The sequence below is a fragment of the Phocoena sinus genome, chromosome 13 (genome assembly GCF_008692025.1).
Source record: "Phocoena sinus isolate mPhoSin1 chromosome 13, mPhoSin1.pri, whole genome shotgun sequence".
Lineage (NCBI taxonomy): Eukaryota > Metazoa > Chordata > Mammalia > Artiodactyla > Phocoenidae > Phocoena > Phocoena sinus.
Genome location: NC_045775.1, coordinates 6,586,106 through 6,611,421, shown reverse-complemented (window position 1 = coordinate 6,611,421; position 25,316 = coordinate 6,586,106). Strand labels below are relative to the sequence as shown.

At 39.5% G+C, this 25,316-nt stretch overlaps 1 protein-coding gene across 4 annotated transcripts in view; it reads right to left on the bottom strand.

Moving 5' to 3' along the window:
* CPSF3 (cleavage and polyadenylation specific factor 3) overlaps positions 1-25,306 on the bottom strand; it is a 42,830-nt gene extending 17,524 nt beyond the window's left edge. Inside the window, exons 1-11 of one of the 4 annotated variants that reach the window (XM_032653162.1) lie at positions 25,149-25,306; positions 20,363-20,426; positions 19,127-19,224; positions 18,382-18,510; positions 16,916-17,093; positions 13,803-13,892; positions 12,373-12,523; positions 8,456-8,631; positions 7,282-7,440; positions 6,190-6,336; positions 3,525-3,677 (exon numbers count right to left, since the gene is read on the bottom strand). In XM_032653162.1, the coding sequence (XP_032509053.1) occupies positions 3,525-3,677; positions 6,190-6,336; positions 7,282-7,440; positions 8,456-8,631; positions 12,373-12,523; positions 13,803-13,892; positions 16,916-17,093; positions 18,382-18,510; positions 19,127-19,224; positions 20,363-20,426; positions 25,149-25,198 (1,395 nt within the window). In that variant the 5' untranslated portion in view covers positions 25,199-25,306. Of the gene's footprint in view, positions 1-3,524; positions 3,678-6,189; positions 6,337-7,281; positions 7,441-8,455; positions 8,632-12,372; positions 12,524-13,802; positions 13,893-16,915; positions 17,094-18,381; positions 18,511-19,126; positions 19,225-20,362; positions 20,427-25,148 lie in introns of those variants that run through there. The other 3 variants (XM_032653163.1, XM_032653166.1, XM_032653164.1) reach the window with 3 other exon arrangements.
* Positions 25,307-25,316: the final 10 nt, after the last annotated feature.

Below are 25,316 nucleotides of genomic sequence, written 5' to 3'. Positions count from 1 at the left end.
ATTGTCCTAGCCGCAGCAATCAGAGAAGAAAAAGAAATAAAAGGAATCCAAATTGGAAAAGAAGTAAAACTGCCACTGTTTGCCAAAGACACGATATTATACATATAAAATCCTAAAGATATCACCAGAAAACGACTAGAACTAATCAAGGAATTTGGTAAGGTGGCAGGATACAAAATTAATGCACAGAAATCTCTTGCATTCCTATACACTAACAACAAAAGATCAGAAAGAGATATTAAGGAAACAACCCCATTTACCATTACAACAGAAAGAATAAAATACCTGGGAATAAAGCCACCTAAGGATGCAAAAGACCTGTACTCAGAAAACTATAAAACACTGATGAAAGAAATCAAAGAGAACATAAACAGATGGAGAGATATACCATGCTCCTGGATTGGAAGAATCAATATTGTGAAAATGACTATATTACCCAAAGCAACCTACAGGTTCAATCAATGCAATCCCTATCAAATTACCAATGGCATTTTTCACAGAACTAGAACAAGAAATTTTACAATTTGTATGGAAACACAAAAGATGCCAAACAGCCAAAGCAATCTTAAGAAAGAAAAATGGAGCTGGAGGAATCAGGCTCCCTGACTTCAGACTATACAACAAAGCTACAGTAATCAAGACAGCATGGTACTGGCACAAAAACAGAAATATAGATCAATGGAACAGGACAGAAAGCCCAGAGATAAACCCACGCCCATATGGTTGCCTTGTCTTTGACAAAGGATGCAAGAATATACAACGGAGAAAAGACAGTCTCTTCAATAAGTGGTGCTGGGAAAAATGGACAGCTACATGTAAAAGAATTAAATTAGAACACACCCTAACTCCATACACAAAAATAAATTCAAAATGGATTAAAGACCTAAAGTGGTCTTTAAAACTCTTAGAGAAAAACATAGGCAGAACACTCTATGACATAAATCATAGCAAGATCCTTTTTGACCCACCTCCTAGAGTAAGGGAAACAAAAACAAAAATAAACAAATGGGACCTAATGAAACTTCAAAGCTTTTGCACAGCAAAGGAAACCACAAACAAGATGAAAAGACAACCCTCAGAATGGGAAAAATATCTGCAAATGAAGCAACTGACAAAGGATTAATCTCCAAAATATACAAGCACTTCATGCAGCTCAGTATCACAAAAACAAACAACCCAATCCAAAAATGGGCAGAAGACCTAAATAGACATTTCTCCAAAGAAGATATACAGACTGCCAACAAACACATGAAAGAATGCTCAACATCATTAATCATTAGAGAAATGCAAATCAAAACTACAATGAGATATCATCTCACACCAGTCAGAAAGGCCATCATCAAAAAATCTAGAAACAATAAATGCTGGAGAGGGTGTGGAGAAAAGGGAACCCTCCTGCACTGCTGGTGGGAATGTGAATTGGTACAGCCACTATGGAGAACAGTATGGAGGTTCCTTAAAAAACTAAAAATAGAACTACCATATGACCCAGCAATCCCACTACTGGGCATATACCCTGAGAAAACCATAGTTCAAAAAGATATACGTACCACAATGTTCACTGCAGCACTATTTACAATAGCCAGGACATGGAAGCAACCTAAGTGTCCACTGACAGATGAATGGATAAGGAAGATGTGGCACATATATACAATGAAATATTGCTCAGCCATAGAAAGGAAAGAAATTAAATTATTTGTAGTGAGGTGGATGGACCTAGAATCTGTCATACAGAGTGAAGTATGTCAGAAAGAGAAAAACAAATACCATATGCTAATGCATATATATGGCATTTAAAAAAGGGGAACTGATGAACCTAGTGGCAGGGCAGGAATAAAGACAAAGATGTAGAGAATGCACTTGAGCGAATGGGGTGAGGGAAGGGGAAGCTGGGATGAAGTGAGAGGGTAGCATTGACATAGATACACTACCAAATGTAAAATACATAGCTAGTTGGAAGCAGTCACATAGCACAGGGAGATCAGCTAAGTGCTTTGTGATCACCTAGAGGGGTGGGATAGGGAGGGTGGGAGGGAGACGCAGGAGGGAGGGGATATGGGGATATATGTATACATATAGTTGATTCACTTTGTTATACAGCAGAAACTAACACAACATTGTAAAGCATTTATACTCCAATAAAGATGTGAAAAAAAAATTTTTTTTAATGCTGTATACTGTATTTCTTGAGGATTTATAATGCACAATGGCCTAATAAAAACTCTGCAAAGTCTCGCTATAAACTCAGCTTAATTTTGTTCAACTCGGCTTCTCCTCAATTGACCGAAAAACTTTCTTTTTCTCCCCACACTGCAACCAGTAGAGTTTGGGAAGTACCGTTCTAGATTCCCAAATGTAAATATTCTTATACCTATAGAATATATTTTTCTACAGGTATAACATCTCTTCCATTAAACTGGCCCCTGGAAAGTTTTGTGAACAGTAAGATTCAGGAGTAAATACAACCATTTGCTCTTCTTTGGCAAGAACAGCCTCACATCCTAAGTTTTGCAAATTTTCCTCAAATTCAACTTCAAGAAACGATATTCATCCATTAGCTTCCTCATATTTGGCTCATTATGTACTGAAAGAATTCTGTAAAGTTGCTCATTAACACGTTTGATATTTAAAACTTCAGACAGGACTTCCCTGGTGGTCCTGTGGTTAAGAATCTGCCTTTCAATGCAGGGGACGACGCAGTTTGATCCCTGGTAGGGGAACTAAGATCCCACATGCTGCAGGACAAGTAATCCTGTGCGCCGCAACTACTGAGCCTGTGCACCACAACTAGAGAGAAGCCCGTGTGCCACAACAAAGAGCCCGTGTGCTGCAACTAAGACCCAATACAGCCAAATAAATATTAAAAAAATAATAAATGAAACTTCAGACAGATAATTAAAAAGTCTCCTTTAGAGGTATCTTAAAAAGATGTTTGATGAACAGGAGGTAAAAATGCAGACTTCTTATAGCATCCCTCTAAAATCCCAGGTAAGGTTTTTTTTTTCGTAACCATTTCTTTTTTAAATTCTGAAAACCTTATATTTCATCATCAAAAATGATTAACTCTTGAAAAGAAAAATCTATAAATTCCATCATATCCACAGACATTATGTTTAGATATGGGTCTATTTTTAGATTCTCAGGGAGAATGCCAAGAGGCAGACAGAATACTGTATTGGATGTAGTGAAAAACAGTAATGGAAAAAAACAAAACAGTAATGGACATTTGTTTACTCTCTAACATGGGTATGATAAGTAAATGGGAATGTGGATTAAAAGCCATCAGACTGAAGATCTAATTTACTTGAAAATTTTCCATGTGAAAAACAAATTAGTGGAACCAGAAAAAGCCTAAAAGCACAAGGATCAAGGTCTTACAGCATATTGAGTTAAATTGACAGAAATCATCGTTGAGCACATTATTTGATTAATTAAAAGCTGGATATTCTTAAGAAGTATACATTTCCCTAAAGGGATTAGGAACTATTTGGAATGGACAGGATTAAAAACCATAACCTTTTTACCTTGGCTAGTTTTTCCCCCCTGAAGTTCAAGGTCACTGCTTCTGTATTCCGAGGATTATGAACCTCTATGTGAACTTCATCATTATCTTCATATTCTCGAATCAGGGCTGCTTTCAATCTGGCCATTTCATTTTGTTCTCCATGGACTAAAATCTACAAAGTGTAAATTGTAAAAGAGCACAGGGAAGCATCCTTAGTTCAGATTAATGATGGCTGTTATCTGAATTAGTTAATTATATGAAATGGAGATATACTTGAAGTTATTAAACTTTACTACTTTTAAGGATCTCCAGTCAATCAAACTTGTGTGACGTTTTCATTCTACTTGGCTTTAAAAGATCCTTAAGTGGAACTACTTCAAGAGAGAGTAAAGAAACTTCTTTTCTGTTCCAGTTTTTGCCACTATCGAGATACACAACTTTATGAAAGCTGTACTTTTTCTAGGCTTCTGCGCTCACACTAGAAATGGGCTGGACCAGGTGACCAGCTTTAAATGCATGTGGTTCTTGTACGCGACTATTGCTACTCCTACTATCTCAGAAAACGCTCACGGTTTTCTTTAGGTTTCTTAATATAAGACTAACAAAATAAGCTTTTTATGTGAAAAAAAATGACTTCTGATACTTTGTTAAAGTAATATCATATAAAATATTCCAGAACCAAACGAAACCATGTTTTAGAGAGGTGTTTACAATGACTGCATTAGCTACCAGTCTTTCTAATTCATTTTCATAACTTATTTTTTACAAGACAGATCATTCTTAACCTATAGACTACGGGTAGATGATTTCCTGCCTGGACTGACAGAAGCTTGTCCAGTGTCACCACCAGGCAGAGGCATATGGCCTAGAGATGACAAGCCCCAGCTCTGGGGCCTGGCTGCTGTAACACAAATCTTGGCGCTGCCACTTACTAGCTGGGTAACTCTAGGCAAGTTATTTAACATCTCTGTTTTCTCTTCTACAAAACAGTCGTTGGTTGTGAGAAGTAAGCGACTTGATACATGTAAAACACCAGTACAGTGCCTGGCGCACAGTAAATACTCGATAAATGCTAGCTATTATTTTTACCACTACCACCAACACTACTATTATTTTATCGTGTGGACAGACTTGCTGACTTGGTTATTGGAGGAAGGTAAGCATCAAATTCAATCCAGGAATTTAAACTGACGGCAGAGACAGAGTCTGGAGAGCAACAAAATGGGACTGAGGATGAGGTGGTGATTCCAGAGAGAGAGCAGTACAGCTTTTCCTGCACAGCTTTAAAATCTGGGAGGATATCCATAAACAACACACACCAGAAGGCACCCATGAACTGCCTACACTGTAACTAAACCTGACGTGCTATAAAGCCAAGTAGGTGAGGGATTTTCTCCACCAAAGAATCTGCTCATTAAGGGCCAATGGTAACTACCTGTGAGGACTATATGCTAGAAAAAACTAAAAAACGAACAAAAGGGCACACAAAATGCTCAGCATCGTTCGTCACCAGGGAAATGAAAATCAAAACTACAAAGAGGTACTACTTCACCCTTACTGGTATGGTGACAATTTTAAAAAGGGAAAATAACAAACTGACAAGAATATGGAGAACTGGAACCCTTGTGCATTGCTGGTGGGAATGTAAAATGGTGTAACTGCTATGGAAAACAGTTTGGTGATTCCTCAAAGAGTTAAACATAGAATTAGCCCATGATCCAGCAATTCCACTCCTAGGTATATACCCCAAAGAACTGAAAATGGACTCAAACAGATAGTCACAGGCCAATGTGCATGGCAGCATTATTTACAATGGCCAAAAGATGGAAACTACCCAAGTGTCCATCAACAGGTGAATAAACAAAACGTGGTCTATACAGACAATGCAATATTATCCAGCCATAAAAAGGAATGAAGTTTTGATACATGCTACAATCAGAAAGGGTACTTCATTGCTTCATCTGTTTTCTAGACTCATGTTCCATAAGTGTTCCTCTAATTTAAGATACTTTTTTTTTAGCTTAAGTCTCTCCAGTCCCCCCAAAATATAACTGCTACTGTAATAATTACATAAAACTTAAAAATATAAGCAAATCACATAAGTAAGGAGCTGTGTAATGTATTTCATATCTAACTGCATCTTTAGCTTTTACTATTATGACTCGCCTTTCTCCTCTCTCCACATTAATAGGTATTTCCCATTTGCCAGGCACCCTATTACGTGCTTTAGATATATGTGCTCTCATTTGGTCCTCCCAATAACTTTATGAGGTATTATCATCCCTATTTACACATGAGCTAAGGAGAGGTTAAGTAACTTGCCCAAGGCTACAGAGCAAGTAAGGGATGGGATTGGGACTCAAAATAGTCACATTGCAAAGCCAGGGCTCTTAAGTTATTGGGGAGGCAGCAGAAAAAAACAAAGAACGCAGCAGAAAAGAACAGAAAGAACACTGGAGCTGGTAGATCTGAGTAAGAGATGCCATGTAAAATGGAGAAGACTGAAGTGCACAGCTTGCCTAAGTCAAAGGGGAGTGGTAAAGGTCAGATGCAAGTGCACGTGAAGGCACTGCTGAGAGCGCTACTGGCTGCTGTAAGGAAGGCAGTGTCTGCTCTGAGAACCAGCTGCTGCTGGGCATGCCTCTTCCAGCCTTTAATGCTGAAAATCAAATTCACAGACTAACCACATGAGGCGGTTTCAAAGCACGAATAAATTCACTGGTTTGCTGGTAATCTGTGTGAGCAGAGAAAGAAATGTAATCCACAGACATTTTCAGTGGTAGCTTCTGTCCGGACATGGTAGTGATTTCTTCAGGTTCAGACATGATATGCTGTTAAAAAACAAAGAAAAGTAAACAAAACAAAACACATAAACTCTCTAATTAGAAAAGAAAAGGTACATTTTCTACTTTTTCACCCAGCCATAAAGTCTTACACTAATTTAGGACCTTTAACACAAAAAGCATTCTAACGCTATTGATGTAGCAAATATCAAATACTTCTTTTCTCGATCAAGCAAACATTTAATCAGGAAAGTAAGCAGATTAACAAAAATTCGGTATACCTGGGATCCTCGAAGTGAAAATTATAACTTATGATTAGAAAGGTACACTTGTATCCCGAACTATCTGCTCTAAAGAGTCACTTTCCAGGTAAGAGGATTTGTATAGAGGACAGATGTATTTCTATTCTGGAAATCTATTTTAGATACACAGCCAACACTGTCTAAGTGACTTACAGAGTAAGGTAATGTAATAAAAATGATTAAAGCAGGGAATCATAATGTATTAAAAAAATAAAATTGAAGTTATCGATAAAAGATAAGAGAACATGATGCAGGAATATTCCTAAACTTTCTCTAGTTTTGCACATCAATGTCTATATACCTCAGAGTTAATATCAACCACCTTATATCAAGAGTAAGATGGGCAATCAACCCAAACACATTCTCCAGCTTTTCAAGAGAACACTTATTAGTAAACCTCTTTCTCATCAGATGAGGGTATCCATGTGTTTGTCTCGAATAGATTCCCTTCCATTTTTTTCTCTTACTGCAACCAGATGAGTGCATCTCAAACTTTCATGTGCCAACCACTCAGCTGAGGACCTCACTCTTCAACCTTAAGAACATCTCCAGCTGCCTACTGCCATCCTCATTTTTAAAAATCAAAACCTGCACTATTTAAAGAACTACTTCAATGGAAAAACCTGGGAGGATACTGCCACCTCTGCAGCCTTGATTAGGAAGAACACGATGGTCTCAGGCTCTGACTGACCTTGGCAAGCGTCCCTTCTACACAGTATCCCGCTATAATGACGCCATTCCTCTTATCAGTACACCAGCTTTCAAAGAGCTCTCTGGATAAGCCACTCTGCATCATGCCTGGGGAGGCCATTACAACACTGGGACCAATGTCATCAAAATGATCCATGCTCTGAGAAAGAAAAGGAATGGTAAAAGCATGTTAAATATCAAGGTTTGACAAAGCATTCCTTATTTGTAAAGAATACCGAAAAGTGAGGTAAAAAGGTTAACCACACGACTGGAAGGGCCTTGACAAGACTAATAAACATTTTAAGTCTAATTTCTAAGTCCCTAAACAGTTGATTTAGGCTGGGAATGAAATGAAAACAAAATGATAAAAAGCAATTAGTTCACATTGACTTCAAAACCTTCTACGGTAGCTAAAAGATAATTAGGACCGTTTTCAGTGCCTAGCAGGCAGGCAGGCAGAAAGTAAAAGGAAGAGTCAAATGGGTTTCTATCCACCCAAGAGAGAACTCTGAAAGAATTTCCCCGAAGACTCACGATGGCTTTGTACACTTCATCAATATTTTGAGCTGGCCAGAAAATCTAACTAAAAACTTTAACATTGTTTCAAGGGAAAACTTGGCTCTAATTCCTAAGCAATTAACTTAAAAAATAATACTTTATGAACAGAGCCTACTGATAACTGGAAGACCACTTATTACTTGAATTATTTGGGGTATTATGTTTATTATGATTAGAGCATTAGTTCGAATGAAACGTTTTTTAAATTAAAGGAAGTCAGATTTTACTGAATGCTCTAGAAATATAAACATGAACATTTTCATATATGGAATCTGCAGTGCTAATGAAAAAGATGATTAGGTTTGAGTAGGAACAGAAAAAATATGTAACAGATATTTTTCTCATCAGGGCTTCCTATTTCTATGGCAGAGAAATCCAAGTTACTTAGCAACAGTAAATATTGAGAACATGCAGAGACTTGGAACAAGTGGCAATATTTGTTTAAGCAAAAAAGAATGCCAGTTGCTAAATTTTTGATTTCCCTCAGAAAAGTGATGCCTGCTTCAGAAAAGGTAAGACTTCAGCAAGGATGCAGCCACAGAATCAACGTCAGGCATCTCTTACTACTAACGACTTACTTGAGTATTATCTGTCCTTCTTTCTTCACAAGCACTCACCTTAAGGTTACTAATATGTTTGAAAACAAAGGGATTGTTGATGTTGATCTGTTTGCGGATTTTGTCATTCATGGCGTTTACATATGTCTGGTACACCGCCATACACTTCTTGGCCAAAGACGATGCATAGTATATGGGAATATCATGGAGTTCTGGGTGATTCTGCCAGTACTCATCTAGAGAGATTTGACAAGAAACAAATATTTTGTTATGTGGAGTAAATAGTTCAAATAATAAATGACGTGTACAATTAGTTTTTTAAAATTCAGACAAGAAATAAAGCACATAACTATATTTTAAAGAGGTTAAGAAAAATTAGCCTGGTCTTAAACTTATAAAACAAGAACTTCTTTCTTTCTTTCCTTCTGTTTTTTTTTAATTGGAGTATAGTTAATTTAAAATGTTGTGTTAGTTTCTGGTGTACAGCAAAGTGCTTCAGTTATACATATATATACATATTCTTTTCCATTCTAGTTTATCACAAGATATTGAATACAGCTCCCTATGCTATACAGTAGAACCTTGTTGTTTATCTATTTTACATATAGTAGTTTGTATCTGCTAGTCCCAAACTCCCAAGTTATCCCCCCGCCCCACTCTTCCCCTTTGGTAACCATAAGTCTGTTTTCTGTTTCTGTTTCTGTTTTGGAAATAAGTTCATTTGTATATTTCAGATTCCACGTATAAGTGATATCATATGATATTTGTCTTTCTTTGTCTGACTGACTTCACTTAGTATGATAATCTCTAGGTCCATCCATGTTGCTGCAAATGGCAATATTTCATTCTTTTTTTATGGCTGTGTGTATACACCACATCTTCTTTATCCATTCATCTGTCAATGGACATTTAGGTTGCTTCCATGTCTTGCCTATTATAAATAGTGCTGCTATGAACACTGGGGTGCATGTATCTTTTAGAATTAGAGTTTTCTCCAGACATATGTCCAGAAGTGGGATTGCTGGATCATATGGTAACTCCATTTTTAGTTTTTTAAGGAACGTCTATACTGTTCTCCATAGTGGCTGCACCAATTTACATTCCCACCAACAGTGAAGGAGGGTTCCCTTTTCTCCACACCCTCTCCAGCATTTATTTGTAGACTTTTTGCTGATGGCCATTCTGACCTGTGTGAGTTGATACCTCATTGTAGTTTTGATTTGCATTCCTCTAATAATTTAGCAATGTTGAGCATCTTTTCATGTACTTATTGGCCATCTGTATGTCTTCTTTGGAGAAATGTCTATTTAGGTCTTCTGCCCATTTTTTGATCGGGTTGGGTTGTTGGTTTTTTTGATATTGATTTGCATGAGCTGTCTGTATATTTTGGAAATTAAGCCCTTGTCGGTCGCGTCATTTGCACGTATTTCTCCCAGCCCATAGCAGTCCTCTCACAAAACCTATCCCTAAGTATTAACGCGTGACCTACAAAGAATGCTGTGATCGTAGTCCCAAATGTGGAGGCTTCTAAAAATAATTTGGTAGAAGGTGATGCTGAATAACAGACCATAACTTATTACTCCAGAGAGACACTAAATTCTGTGATGGTTTTAAATAAAATGTTTTATTAATATTTCATATAGACTTACTGATATTAGACACTTTGTAATTAGACTTTACTAATTACGAGACAGGACCACCAAAGGAGTTAAAACCGATTTTGAACACAAAGAAGTCACATTATTGTGTAACTATATTTTTAGAAAACTGCTAACAGGGCTTCCCTGGTGGCGCAGTGGTTGAGAGTCTGCCTGCCGATGCAGGGGACACGGGTTCGTGCCCCGGTCTGGGAGGATCCCACATGCCGCGGAGCGGCTGGGCCCGTGAGCCATGGCCGCTGGGCCTGCGCGTCCGGAGCCTGTCCTCCGCAACGGGAGAGGCCAAAGCAGTGAGAGGCCCGCGTAACGCATAAAAAAACAAAACAAAACAAAAAAAAAAAACTGCTAACCAGTTTCTGATAATTACTGAAAACAGTGGGCAACACACCTTCAAAAGAAGGCTTGTTTTCACTGAAAAATTAGCTGAAAATCCTCATTAAATCCCAAAATATTATGAAGGTAGTATGGCCAGGACATCATTCATTCTACTAGGTACACCTGCATTTAGGAAATTTATTAAATGTCTAGTATGCAATTTGCATATATTATTCCTGTTTTCAAAACAAATTTATGAAGATTTATTTCCATCTTATAGATTAGGAAGCTGAGGCTAATAAAGGTTGAAAAGTGTGGGAATGTTCTTTTTCCACTTGATTTATAAGTGAAAACTCTACATAAGGACAGGGACTTTTCCTGCCATGCATATTACAAATACATTTCCTGCTTTGCCCTCTGGTTTAATTGTTCATGTTCTTTTAGATGTAATTAAAATTTTTAATGGTATCGATGTTTTCATGTATACTCTCTTGATTTCTCAAATACCTTGCAAAGTATGTTACATCCCATGATCACATCACAGTCTCCTATTTTTTCGGGTGTATTTTTAAGAAAAAATTTTAAATGTTAAAGAAAGTTGAATAACTTGCCCAGGGTCACATGGTTAGATCGTAGGTGGGATCTGAAACCAGTGGCTCGACCCTCTTTCTATCATAGCGCATTACAAGGGGAATTTAAGGGACAAGGAGCAACCAAGTGTATAGGGCAGTCCTGGCTCATAAAAGGAATCATAATATACTTGATAGTATGGTTTTCAGACAAACACAGCAAATGCCCAATTAAACTTGAATTTCAGACAAAAGAAGATTTTTAGTATAATAAAATATATTAAATATTTGACATACCTAGGCTAAAATATTATTATTTATCTGAAATTAAAATTCAACTGGTGTCCTGTATATTTATTTGCTAGATCGGGCAACTCAATTTGATGGTGACAACATGGTTTCACTCTCTTAATTTCTTCTGCTCCTCAGATTACTTTGTTATGGAGACTTTCCATTTCAAGACTTCTATAACGACAAATGTGACTTGCAGTTTGAAAGAAGAACCAAGAGAAAACGGACTGGCTTAGGCTTTAGAAAATTTAGCTTCTGCTAAGTCCTGTCTCTCTCAGATTTGCTTTTGATCTGAGGTCATTTATTCTTTTTCCCTTGTTTCCCTTTTCAGTGTAACAGGGATACTACTTATCCCTGTCATCGTACAGATAGAAGAACTGAGAGTAAGAGCTCAATATCATTTCTAGTTCTTGACATTGAAGCTATATACGTACGAGGCACTTATCAGTTATTCTTTAAGAAGAGTGTATTCCCCAGAAAATAATCACAGAATGTTAAAAAGGGTCATTAAATACAAATATACGCAAAAAGTGACACCCATTGTTCCTCTTATTACAAAAAGTTACACATGCTCATTGAAGTATTTGGAAAACGGAGAAAAGCAGAAAATGAAAAAGAAATCATCCACTTTCTCACTATCCAGATTTAACATCTGGGTATCTTTAAATGTCTTTCCAGTCATTTGTGTGTTTTTTACCTAACTAGGATCAGCGTTCACAGTTTTGGATCCTATTTTTTTGGTCCACTTAATATATTACGTAAAAATACGTAATGACTCATCTGAACCATGATTTTTTCCTACAATATGTTTACTAACATAATATTTACTTAAAAATATTTAGAATTATGAATTGTCTTACTTACATAATTTTCTGTGTATTTATTTCCCAGAAGTTGAACTGCTGGGTCAAAGGGTAGCATATTTTTAAGACCTCTGATGCTGATGGTACACCATTCATATTCCAGTGGCACTGTATGAGACTCACTATTGCTCTGGGCTCTTTCGGGCACCAAGTCCCTATTCTTAAATACAGAAACTGCAGCCCCAAAGGGTAGAATGACCTATCCAAGGACATGCAACTATCTTGATATAACTGCACTGTAAGATTTTGAGAATCTCCCAAATAAAAAGGAAAAGGCATACCTAAAATCAAGAGAAGCTCCTGAGCCCTTCCAAGAGCAAAGACAGGAATGAGACCTCTGCCCCCTCGGTTCACAATATCGTGAACAGTGTTACAGAACCTTGCCTCTCGCTCTTCTCGCTTCTCATGGATGTGGGTTCCGTAAGTAGATTCCTAAAGAACATATCAGAAGTGTTGAGACCAAGGTTGATAACTCTCAAAGAATACAAAAGTTAAACATCAATGAAATGCAGAAGCAAAGTGACCTATTTCTCTATTAATATGCCATTTACTCGAACATATATTGTTAGAACACTAGTTGGAAAGAACAGATACAAAAGTTAGAATTCACATCCAAGTAATAAGAACTTTTTAGAAAATGGAATCAGGAAATAGTCCAAAAATGTATGTTCCCTGCTCAAGATAATTTTGTGATGCCTTTTTTTTTCTTTTAAAGCGTTTTGCTTTCCATGGCTGGGGAAAAGGATATTTCTCCCACCTCTGTTAAGTCAAAGCTTACAAATCAGAAATGGATACTGTTTCTTATAGTTTTAAGAATATCCCCTAGACCTTACTCTGTGTGGTGCACTGACCAGCAGCGCTGGCATCCCCAAGAGCTTACTGGAAGTGCTGAATCTCAGGCCCCAGCCCAGCCATAATCAGAATCTGTATTTTAACAGCACCACCAGATGATCCATAAGCACATTAAAATTTGAGAAGCACTGCTCTATAGTACCAGATATAATGAAAAGAACTCTTATTCCTGAGGGTTTAAAAAAAACTTCCTTTAATTTACGGTCAGTTTATATGCCAGGTATACTGTGAGCTGAGCCAACTGAATTTGCTCATGACACACTGCACATGGTCAGCAACACGCACCGGTCCCTCACTCTTGGGCAGCTGGGGGATGCCGTAGGTGGTGAGGGAGAAACAGACAGCTCTTCTACCTTGAACTAACTGTCCTTGATATTCTTATATAAACCACAGGCCCAATGCACATGTATTAATTTGCTCCTCACCAATCACCCCCTCTCCACCAAAGCTTCCGTGTACAGTTAATATTTTTAAAATTTTTCTGAGACTCGTAACCTAGTAGTCCAGTAGAACATAAAGTTAGCAGGTGCTACAGGCCAAAAGACAGTTACCATGGCAAAGACAGTGGGGCCGTGCCATTCTACACAACCTTTTAAGATACTCAAGAAATTTGAGGTAATCAACCTAGACAAGAATATTCAGGAGACAGCATATCATCTCTGATATTAGACTAGAGTTAATATATTTAACAGCAAGAAATTGGAGCTGCACTACAAAGAGAGGCCCCAAAATGAATTTTTATACTAAAAAACCAGACACATTTATATCTGATCATATATTATGAAAATGAGATATTTTTTCCCATTAGAAAAATTCTGCTTACATTACACTAATTACAATACAGGGCAGTAATACTTACAATGATAAGAATATCAGGTTTAATATTAGGAATTTCAGCTGCCATTAAGTGTCTATCTTCTTGTCTTGAGAAATCACCTGTGTACAAAAGCTGTGAAAAAGATAAAGCCAGAAAGTTAGGATCTTGGAAGGCTTCGTTTTACTACTCTCTTTAGCTCATAAATTCTTTTATTTATTTTTGGCTGCGTTGGATCTTTGTTGCTGCACGCAGGCTTTCTCTAGTTGCAGCGAGCGAGGGCTACTCTTCTCTGCGGTGCGCAGGCTTCTCACTGCGGTGGCTTCTCTTGTTGTGGAGCATGGGCTCTAGGCGCGCAGGCTTCAGTAGTTGCAGCACGTGGGCTCAGTAGTTGTGGCTCATGGGCTCCAGAGCACAGGCTCAGTAGTTGTCGCACACGGGCTTAGTTGCTCCGTAGCATGTGGTTATCTTCCCGGACCAGGGCTCAAACCCGTGTCCCCTGTGTTGTAAGGCAGATTCTTTCCCACTGGACCACCAGGGAAGTCCCAAACTGATATCTTTTAAAAGCAATTGCTAAGTACTTCTTGAGTAGCTTCAATCCACTGAACAGGAAAGTAGAGATCATCCAATTCAGAGACCTATTTATTTAGGTCTTCTTTAATTTCTCTCAGCAGTATTTTTTTTTTATTGGTCAAAAGACTTTATACTCCATTAATATCTAAAAGGACAATTACTGAGTTCCATTTTACTTTCAATATCTTCAGATCCTCTCTGTGTTACACTTCTGCCATTAGTCTTTACGTTCTGAAAGTAATGGGAGTTTCATGCCATTTCTAACAGATCATTCAAGTAAAACCAATTATAAAATTACTCCTAAGTCTACCAGCTTCCCTGATCACTTTGTTTTTATTTTTTTGCCACTTCTTGCCAAAGTTTATTTTTTTAACATCTTTATTGGAGTATAATCACTTTACAATGGTGTGTTAGTTTCTGCTGTATAACAAAGTGAATCAACTATACATATACATATATCCCCATATCTCCTCCCTCTTGTGTCTCCCTCCCACCCTCCCTATCCTACCCCTCTAGGTGGTCACAAGGCACTGAGCTGATCTCCCTGTGCTATGCAGCTGCTTCCCACTAGCTATCTATTTTACATTTGGTGGTGTATATATGTCCATGCTACTCTCTCACTTCATCCCAGCTTACCGTTCCCCCCCTCATGTCCTCAAGTCCATTCTCTCTGTCTGTATTCTTGTCCTGTCCCTAGGTTCATCGGAACCATTTTTTTGTTTGTTTGAGATTCCATATATATGTGTTAGCATATGGTTTTTGTTTTTCTCTTACTTCACTCTGTATGACAGACTCTAGATCCATCCATCTCACTACAGATAACTCAATTTCGCTTCTTTTTATGGCTGAGTAATATTCCATTGTATATATGTGCCACATGTTCTTTATCCATTCATCTGTTGATGGGACACTTAGGTTGCTTCCATGTCCTGCCTATTGTAAATAGTTCAGCTCATAAATTCCTGAAAGTGAGGTTCAATAGAAAAAAGTGGCCTATAACTGATGAATTTAGATGCAGTGCTTGTGTCTGATTCAAAATGTGTAAAGTAATTCAGTCATAAACCATCCAGTGTTTCAATTATTAAACCTAACTAATGGGAATAATATATTCCAAGAATCAGCCCACAAAGATAACCTCCATATTAATGAACTTGAGACATATACTCAATATCTTAGAGAAAAAGGTCATGATGATGGGGAAAGAAATCTACTGAAGTATATGGAAAACCTATCCAGATAGAAGATAAAATCCTATCTCCAACAAATTTCATCAAATTTGAAATGTGACTTTAGATTTGCATTTGTGCTGTTCTCTGTGCTTTTGGGCAAGCGGCAAGAATAAATGGTTTAGCAGTACGCAGCACAAGTCACTGTGTAAAAATTTCAAACAATGAGCAGCTACAAAAAGTTTAGAATACTATTACACTATAGCACTGGTTCCCAACTCTGGTTGCACAGAAGAATCACCTAGAGGGAATTCCCTGGCAGTCCAGTGGTTAGAACTGCATGCTTTCACTGCCGAGGGCCTGGGTTCAACCCCTGGTCGGGGAACTAAGATCCCACAAGCCTTGCCATGAGGCCAAAAAAAAAAAAGTCACCCAGAGAACTTAAAAATAAAAGGCCAAGGTCATTCTCTCAGATTCACTGGTATTTTATTTTTAAATTTTATTTCTGTAAGATTTCATTTATTTTTGGCTGTGCTGGATCTTCATTGCTGCGTGTGGCTTTCTCTAGTTGCGGCGAGCAGGGGCTACTCTTCATTGCGATGCGCGGGCTTCTCATTGTGGTGGCTTCTCTTGTTGTGGAGCACAGGCTCTAGGCGGACGGGCTTCAGTAGTTGCGGCACGTGGACTCAGTAGTTGTAGCTCACGGGCTTTAGAGCGCAGGCTCAGCAGTTGTGGCACATGGGCTTAGTTGCTCTGCGGCACGTGGGATCTTCACGGACCAGGGATGGAACCCGTGTCCCCTGCATTGGCAGGCGGATTCTTAACCACTGTGCCACCAGGGAAGTCCTTCACCTGTATTTTAGAAAGCTTCCTAAGTGATTCTAATGTGCAGCCAGAGTTGAGAACTGGTGCACAAGTGAGTCCTGAAATCCATTAGTCCACCTACGTTTTTCTCAAGTTTTTCAAGACTTCCATCAATCTTTTTCATCAAAGATGGTTGGAAGGATCCTTTCTGATTAACCTCTTTCACTCACGCAGTCTACCCTCTTTAGGGGTTTATATGTGAATCCCAGAATATCAAGAGGACATGAACGCCAAAACGTATTTCAATGTTAAATGCATGCAGCCACAAAGAAGGCTCTTCCCTAAAGAGCTTTCAGTTTTCTAGGGACACTGAAAAGGAATTAATCCTACGGTAACATGAGGGGACTTTACTGAGATGCTTATCGTTCTCTTTTCTTAATCATGATTAGAGAATTATTATCATGGGGGTATGAACTATGATATTTACAAGGAAAAAGTATCAACTTAATTTTATCTTATGTTTCAGTGTTTTGACACTTTGCTAGTCTTAGGGAATATTCTTTAAAGCCCTGCACTGATTTCTTGTGAGCAGGAAATTCCCGAGCTAGAGCGTACCTTCACGCCCGCGATCTCAATCATGAACATGGCAGCTCCCAGGACATGGCCTGCGTGGTAACACCAAAACTTGATTCCTGCAACTTCCTTCACTTCATGAAAGTTGATGGTTTCAATTTTGTCCATGCTCTCTTCCAAATCTGTCTCAGTATATAGCATGTCGTCTGCTGATATATTACTAAATTTTTAAAGATGCCAACAACAAAAATTAACGGTAAGATTTTACAAGTCTTTGAACTCAAAGAAATTATCTGTGGATGACATATCCATGTATTTCTTAAAATTATATTGTACATATTATGCTATTTAGAATCTCTTGGACCTTTTGTGTATTCTTTTTTACTCTGCTATTATAATAAAAATGTTCAGTGTGTGTAGCTATAAAGCATGATTTTAAGCAAAGCACAAACAGTAAATTAAGGCAAAGTACTCTTTAGGTTAGTACTTCTCAACCTTTCTTCCTGCCCCAACACTCTTGCGAGATAAACTCACTCACATACATTGAACCATGCAGAGTTTTTCACTCTGGGATGTGAAAAGATTTCTCTAAAAGAGAAAAGGTCGTGTTAGAAAGTCTAACATAACTGTTCTCCTGAAAATTATGCTAACGTACTTCCAAAAAAGCAAGAGAGAGTAGGGGTTAAGGACACACACTCTGGAGCCAGATTGCTTGGGTCCAAATCCCAGCTTTGTCTCTTACTGTGACCATCACAGGCAAATTACCTAACCTCTCTGTGCCTCGGTCTCATCATCTGTAAAATGGGATTCACGACAGAACCTACATCATGAGGTCGATATGAAGATTAAATGAGTTAACATATATTAAGAACTGAGGGCTGTGCCTGGCACATGGTAAGCTTTAAGTGTTAACCAGTATAATTATTACTAAGGATAACTGTTCCATTTGTCTGTATTTATATAGAAGAATAACAAATCGCATCTTAGCTACCCTTGGAATATACGTATTAAACAGTAAACTTCTGAAGGCTAATCATTTGTGCTATAGGTATCATAAAAATCCTTCAAACTTTCTGGTAAAGGAGTAGATTTTCCTCTTGCAACTGGAGAAAACTTCCCCAGAGAACTTTTTCAATGAAGATAGTCAATTTCCTTAGATCAAATCATCCAAAAAAAGATTTCAGTATACAGCATTGTAAAACGTATTTTGTTTTAAATTTTAATAAAATTATGAAATTCTATTTATAGAATATTGCTATCATACCTTATAGCTCACCTACATTGCAAAGATTTAAAAGGATGCAAAAACGACATAAAGACTTTAAGGCCAAGGAGGTGCTGGGGACACAATAGGTATTTGATGAGCTGTTATCACGAATGACTAAATTAACGACAGCCTTGTGGACAGAAAGAAAACACCGCATCTCAAAACACAAAGTGGGCTACATCTGGAACCGTATGTACTGTGTAGAACCACGGGCATGTATAAATCTAAAAGAGTAATTTACCTAACTTTGACATAATCTGAAAGAAGCCATCTATAAATAGCTTTTGTGGCATGAGTCATAAAGGTTCTTCCTTTGAAACTTGTCTTCTGTAGAAACCAGGGCAAAGCTCCACAGTGATCCAAATGGAAACTTAAAAAGAAACAAAGGGCTTCTGTCAGTTCTTAAAATATTATCCATCATGTATTTTATGTAATAAAACTCACCGTACAGAAAAGTTCTATGTAACAATTACATACTGATACTTTCAGAACACCAAGGATAGGTATGTACAGAAGGAAGGAATAATGCATCTAGTTCTAGTGTAAGAAAAGGATATTAAAAGTATATTTTAAACATCAAAATGTAGCCAAACCTATTCTCAACAGCTAAAATTATAACAGGCGCTTTAGTCGTATAAAGTTGAAACATGTCACTGTTTATATGTGAAGTTCCCACAGAACAATGTGACAACACAGTGGCCTCAGGAGATATTCTGCAAAAGAGCTTTCTTGGTCTTAAGTTTCACAAGGATCCAAGGCATATGTTACCTTCTTCTCACTCTAGAAATGGGAAAGTAAGTTTTTCATAGTAACCTTCTCTCACCTATGAGGATGATATGGTGTGCTGTCTTAGACTTAGATGTCTGCAACATAATTCCTAGTATAAAATACTCTTAAAACACCAGAATCTTAAAATCTGGCAAAGAATGATCTTTATGGTAAAAGTCCTTGAAAAACAGTGTCCTTAATAAAGAAAAAAACCTTACTGACTAATTAGTAGGAGATCAATCTCAGCTGGGTCAATTAAATCGATGTAAGGAAGAGCATCCATTCCTTCTAGGCCTGGGTGGATCCCACAGTCCAACTGAAAGAAATAGAAAAAAAGATCATAATTTCCTCCACATTATATTAAAATTCATTCAACAAATAGACAATAATTATAACTGATCCATCACACCATACATAATCAGGATGGACTCTATACACGTGGGAAGCATTTGGAATGCAATTCTTATTAAATGGGCAAATACGCCATTACCTCTAACTTTCCAAACAAATTTAACTGTAGCTCACATTCAGAGTCATAGGACACAAAATACAAGACATCTTCTTTCCAGCTACTTTTTGTAGGCACTATAACAATGAATGAACTCTTTTTCAAGAACTTTAATATCAGAAATGGTGAACATTTTTAAAGTTTATAGATTCGCTACTACAGATGCAACTATTGTGAGAAGACAATGATTAGAAACTGGAAACTTCCCTGATCAGGGCAATTTAAGTATTAGAAGGCAAAATCTGAAGAGTCAGTCATTAAGGGGTTATATCCTCATTTTGGTCATATCCTATCAATTAATACAATAAATGACTAAAGAGATGACCGTGTCTGCCATACGCCCGTTCTTTTAAGAGTGGGAGAAACAGAGGAATGGGACCAAAGGACCACGATAAGCCACTGCACCGCCTTCCTAATGAGGACCAGGGAGACCAGCTCTTCTAGTCCCTCCACCACTCAGTCAAGGAAATGGGCTGAGGAGAGACTGACTTGCCCAAGGCCAGGTATCCTAGTGCTAACTTAGGTTCCTAAGCTGCCAGACCAGGGCCCTACTGTCACACCACACGGGGGTGGCTGGAGCTCTACATGTGTTCAGGTGGCCAGTTTCTTGGGGTCTCCCACTGGTGGTGGGGCAGTTAGGTTGGCCAGACCTTCAGGAATGGAAGAGGGACTTTGAAGATACAAAAGATCAGGAGATCCAGTTGACAATTTTACAAACTTAGAATATATTTTCTCAGTTTACTTTATGTTTTGTCAAATTACTAAGTGGAAGGTGTACTAGTTTTCCACATTAGCATTTTACACAGACGACCTATACCAACTATGACATTATTCTGGGAGCTAAACAGATAACTACTGAACTAGAAAAAACCACCGAGCTAGAAAAGACCTAACACCCGAGGCAGACAGGAACATACTGTTAACCGGACTACAAAATAATAATTACCATTATTTTTCTTCCTTTGAACTCCAGAATAATACATGATCTTCCCACTTCTTGCCCAGCTCCACTGTAAACATTCAAAGGAAGAAATAAAAATGATTGAAAAACAATCAAAGTAAAGCCCAATAAATTCAAACTTTTTTACAACTTAAACTATGTTCCATCTGATGCCAGCACTCACCTGAGGCAGATAAAAGTTCCACAAAGTTACAAAGATAGCAAAGAACAGCATCAATGTGGGAAAAGATGAAAAATGACCTTTGGGAGTTCAGGGATCTTTCAGTTGTTAAAATTGTGAGAGAAGCTGGTATAGATCTGAGAAGCCCAACGGTTAAATCCAACCTTCTGAATGTTACGGTTAAACTGTGATGTATTCAACATGTAAACTAGCAGTGATTCAGATTATTTAATAAGACTCTCGAATTAGCACTGAAGTAAAAACCCATCAGCACTTAAAAATTCTTTCATTTTCTTTAAGATGAAAATATGCATTTACCAAATAGCTTAAATTTAAATAGACTTATCTTATTCCTACCTGTGAATCTCATTCCCTTTTCCTTCTACTTTCTGTTGTTTCAGTATATTTGATACCAAGTATTTCAAATTAATTTCCTTTCTTCTTAAATTAATGAAACAGCCTTGCTTTCCAATTCCCGTAAGACTTTAGGTTAAACTTCGCCTGCTTTTCCAATCCCTCCCCTTCTCTGACTGCCTCTCCCCAACCATTCTAGCTCATGACTCACCCACTCATTCAAGATCAAGCAGGTTTTTGTTTTGTGTGTGGCTGCACCGTGAGGCTTTCAGGATCTTAGTTCCCTGACCAGGGATTGAACCCGGGGCCACGGCAGTGGGAGCACAGAGTCCTAACCACTGGCAGCTTCTATTTGCCAAGCACTGTATTAAGTGCCTAGAATACGGAAAGGCCTAATACCAAGACGCTGAGCTCAAGGAACGCATAGGCTACCAGGAGACAGACATGAGGTGGATGCGTCCTCAAACTGAGATCCTACTCCAGAGCAGGACAAAGAAAATCAGACCACCACCGTGCTACTGTGAATTCCTGGCCTTCCACTTTGACTGGTCCTCTGCGCTCCCTCTTCAGTGTCCCTAGCTCAGTTTTCCCTTACAGTCAGTGTGGTAACTATTTCAACCTTTCCCCCCCGTTCCTAAATTTTCCAACCCTCTATCCTAACTCTTCACTCGAGGCATGGCTTTCTCTGCATCAAAAAATTGTAGAGTTCAGCTGTCAATTTCCTCAACTTACCAACCCACCCGCATCTTCCTCTCCTTCCATTTCTCCTGCAACAGAGAACAGACCTCTCTCTCTAAGGCTAATCCTTTCACCATGGTTCTACACGCCGCACACTCTCTCCTTCTGAGGAACTGACCCCTGCCTGCTACATCATTGGCTTTTCCCTCACCAACCGCATTTAAACATGCCACAGTCACGCTCAACCCCAAATGAAAATCCCTTAATTCTCATCTCCTTTAGTCTCTCCCTGTCCGCTTCCTAAAAGCTGCGTACACTCTCTGCCTCTATTTCCTCACCTCCACTCACTCAACTCACTGCAATATGGCTTTTTACCAACCGTTCTTCTGAAACTCTCCCTGCAGAACAGCTCTTTGTTGCTAAGCGCAAACAGCCCCTTTCAGTTCTTATCTCACTGTTCTCCCGGCAGCATGTCATCCCTCCTGCTCCGTCCCTCTCCAAGCTTAGTTTCACTGACTTCACGCTTTCATCCTGTCCTACTGGTTTTCCGCCTTAGTTTCCTTTGCTCAGCTGCCTCTGCCCATCCGTCAAATGCTGTTATTCCAAGGGTTCTCTCCTTGGTCGTCTTCTTAGTCTTCCTGATCTCCATTGTCACATTTTTAACATGCTGAGGACCTCCAAATTTGTATCTGTAGCCAGATTGTCCTCCTGAATTCCAGACCTCTAACAGTCAGTCACCTGGCATTGGTATCTCTCCCGGGACATCCACAGGCACCTTATATTCAAACATGCCAAACAAGTTTACACCTCAGGTCCCTTGCCCTTGCTCTTCTTTCTTTCTGGAATGCTCTGCCCTCAGATATTGACATAATTGGCTCCTGTGTATCATTTGGGTCTCAGTTCAAATGTCACCCCCTCATCTGCCCTTCACAACATTCTATAATGACACTTAAAACTACATGAAGTTATTGTATCTACTTCTTTATGGCTTTTCTAACTATTAAAATGAGAGTTCCATAACAGCAGAGACGCTGTCTATTTCATTCACTGATGTATAGCTAGCTACACTGCCTGACACGCAGTAAACCTCAAGAAATACCTATTGTGGGAATTCCCTCGTGGTCCAGTGGTTAGGACTCTGTGCTTTCACTACTGAGGGCATGGGTGCAATCTCTGGTCGGAGAACTAAGATCCCACAAACCGCAGCGCGGCCAGGAAAAAAAAAAGAATTAAAGAAATACCTATTGAATGAGTAAAAACTCCCAAATTATGAACCTTGGAAACATTATGCTAAGCGAAAGAAGCCAGTAACAAAAGGTTACATATTGTAACCCATTTATATGAAATGTCCAAAAGAAGATAATCTGTAGAAATGGAAAGTAGATTAGTAGTGGCCTAGGGCTGGGGAAGTTGGAGGTAAATGGATATATAAGGGCTTCTTTTCGGAATGATGAAAATGTTCTGGAATTAGACAGTGGTGATAGTTGTAAAACTCTGTATATATTAAAACCCATTGAACTGTACACTTTAAATGAGTGTGCTGATGTGAATTCAATCTCAATAAGGCTGTTATAAAACAATAAAACTCCCAAATTTACTCCAGACCTGCCCCATCTCCTGTACTCCTGGAGTGAATAACACAACCACTTACCAGCTGTCGTACCTAGGAGTCCGTGTCATCCTAACACTCCTCTCTACACTGCCTTTCCCCCAACAACGGCCCCTTACAATACATCTGATCGGTTACAAAGTTCTGAAGATTTCACTTCTTTACTGTCTTAAACCTCTCTCTGTCCAATCCATTGCTGCTCATTTCACTCATTCCAAGCTCTCACTGCTTCATCACTTGGTTTATTTCAATTCATCCCACTGGATTCTCTCCACTTAATCCACCCTATTTTTTTTTCTTTTGGCCGTATCACGCGGCATGCAGGATCTTAGCTCCTCCAACCAGGGTTGGAGCCTGTGTCCCCTGTCGTGGAAGTCTTAACCGCTGGACCGCCAGGGAAGTCCCTTGTTCCACCCTTTTATTCATTTGCTACACTGCTGCCGGGAGCATCTTCGATCTTCCTCAAACATAATTTCCATCACATCCCATCCTTGCTTAAGATCCTTCCTTGGCTTTCTATCACTGGTGATAAAGACTCCAAATCCTTACACAATGTCCTTCATAAGCTGGACCCTGACAGCCTCTACCATCTCATCTGCTAATCTTCTAGCCGCAGCCATGGGGAGACTGGCCACAAACAGAGCCCTCTCATTTTCACACGTGCCACTTCCTCGGCCTGGAGCATCCTCGCCCACACTTCAGCTGTCTTTAATTCCTACTCCTTCTTTAGGCCTCAGCTCGTATCACAATTTCCAGGATGCATGAGGTGGCATGCTCATCTCTGCTGGAAATCCCTTTTGCACTCTCACGGCCTTAGTGCAATGCCTATCTGTACTCTTACAGTAGTCACCATTGACTGAGCACCTACCGTGAGCTTTACTCTGCACAGTTAAGTACTGCTATACTATTTCCACATGAGGAAATGGGTTCAGTGAGGTTGCTGTCCTACCAATCGATAGTGTACAGATAGGACTTCAGGTCTGACTCCAAAGTGATGGTCTGCTATTCCTCCAAACTATCTTTCCGGTACTTTTCATGGGGCGCTGCAGCTCCCTCCAAAAGGGTGAATCCAGTTAACTCAGCCCTCCGTCTTATTTGTATCCCTAGTGCCCAGTGTGGCCTTGACACTTGCTCAGTGTTTGCTGAGCACAGGTGTGAACTGAGCAGCGGCAAACTTGGGGCACGTCCCCAGTAGGTGCTCAAGGAGTCCTTACTAAATGAACATGTAAAGGAAATATTTCTGCCTTTTGAAAAAGGCACGTGTTCATGTGGTGCTGACTCATTTCTAACAGTGAGCATGTTTGTGGATTCTAGCTGCTCACTTACAGAATAAGTTCCTCCACATTTATATTTCCCTTTCTAAGCAGCAGTCCAGATCTGTAAGGTGCTTCTCTGACAGAAGGCCATTTCCAGTGAAAGGCCAGCCCTCTCCTGGTCAGTCAGGGGCTGAGATTTTGTCCTTAACACCTCGGCTTTTTCTTCCCTCCTTATTCTCCCAGAGTTGGAGCTCTGAATGGAGCTCACAGCGAGTCCCTAATTTACTTCCTTTCCCATCTTGGCAAATACCAAGCTCTGGAAGTAACAGGTTAGCTCTTCCTCGCACTGCCACAGCCTTATCCAGGTCCTCCTCTCATCCTGCCATGCTCGGCGTCACCGGTTCCCTCAGAGCTTGCCACTCTTTGGCGAACAAGAAAGCGCCCAGCGGCCCCACAGACCTTCTTTCCCCGCCCCCCAACTCCACATACTCTCCTCCCTTGGAAAAAGCAAAATCCCATGAAACCGAGCAGGCCCCTTCCTATCCACAGTTCTCCAAAGCCCTGCATCCGGAGGCCTGGCCCGCAACTGCGGACCAAGGGACCAAGGGCCGACTGCAGAGGCGCGCCGGCTGCGGCCGACTGAAGAGCCCAACCACCCAGGTACCCTCCTCGCCTCACAACCCGTGGCTTCATTCCCTCTCGCTGGTCCCTTACAGGGGTCGGATCAGCAGCTGGTCACTCTCTTCTGCGGGAATCGCAGACATCTGCAAACGGGGACGAGGAACAGGTTGCGGGAGGCTTTCTAAATTGGAAGAGCAGCCACAGGGAACCCAGAAGGATGGTCGCCGTCCACCGAGAGCACAACTTCCGGCGCCCGGGCGT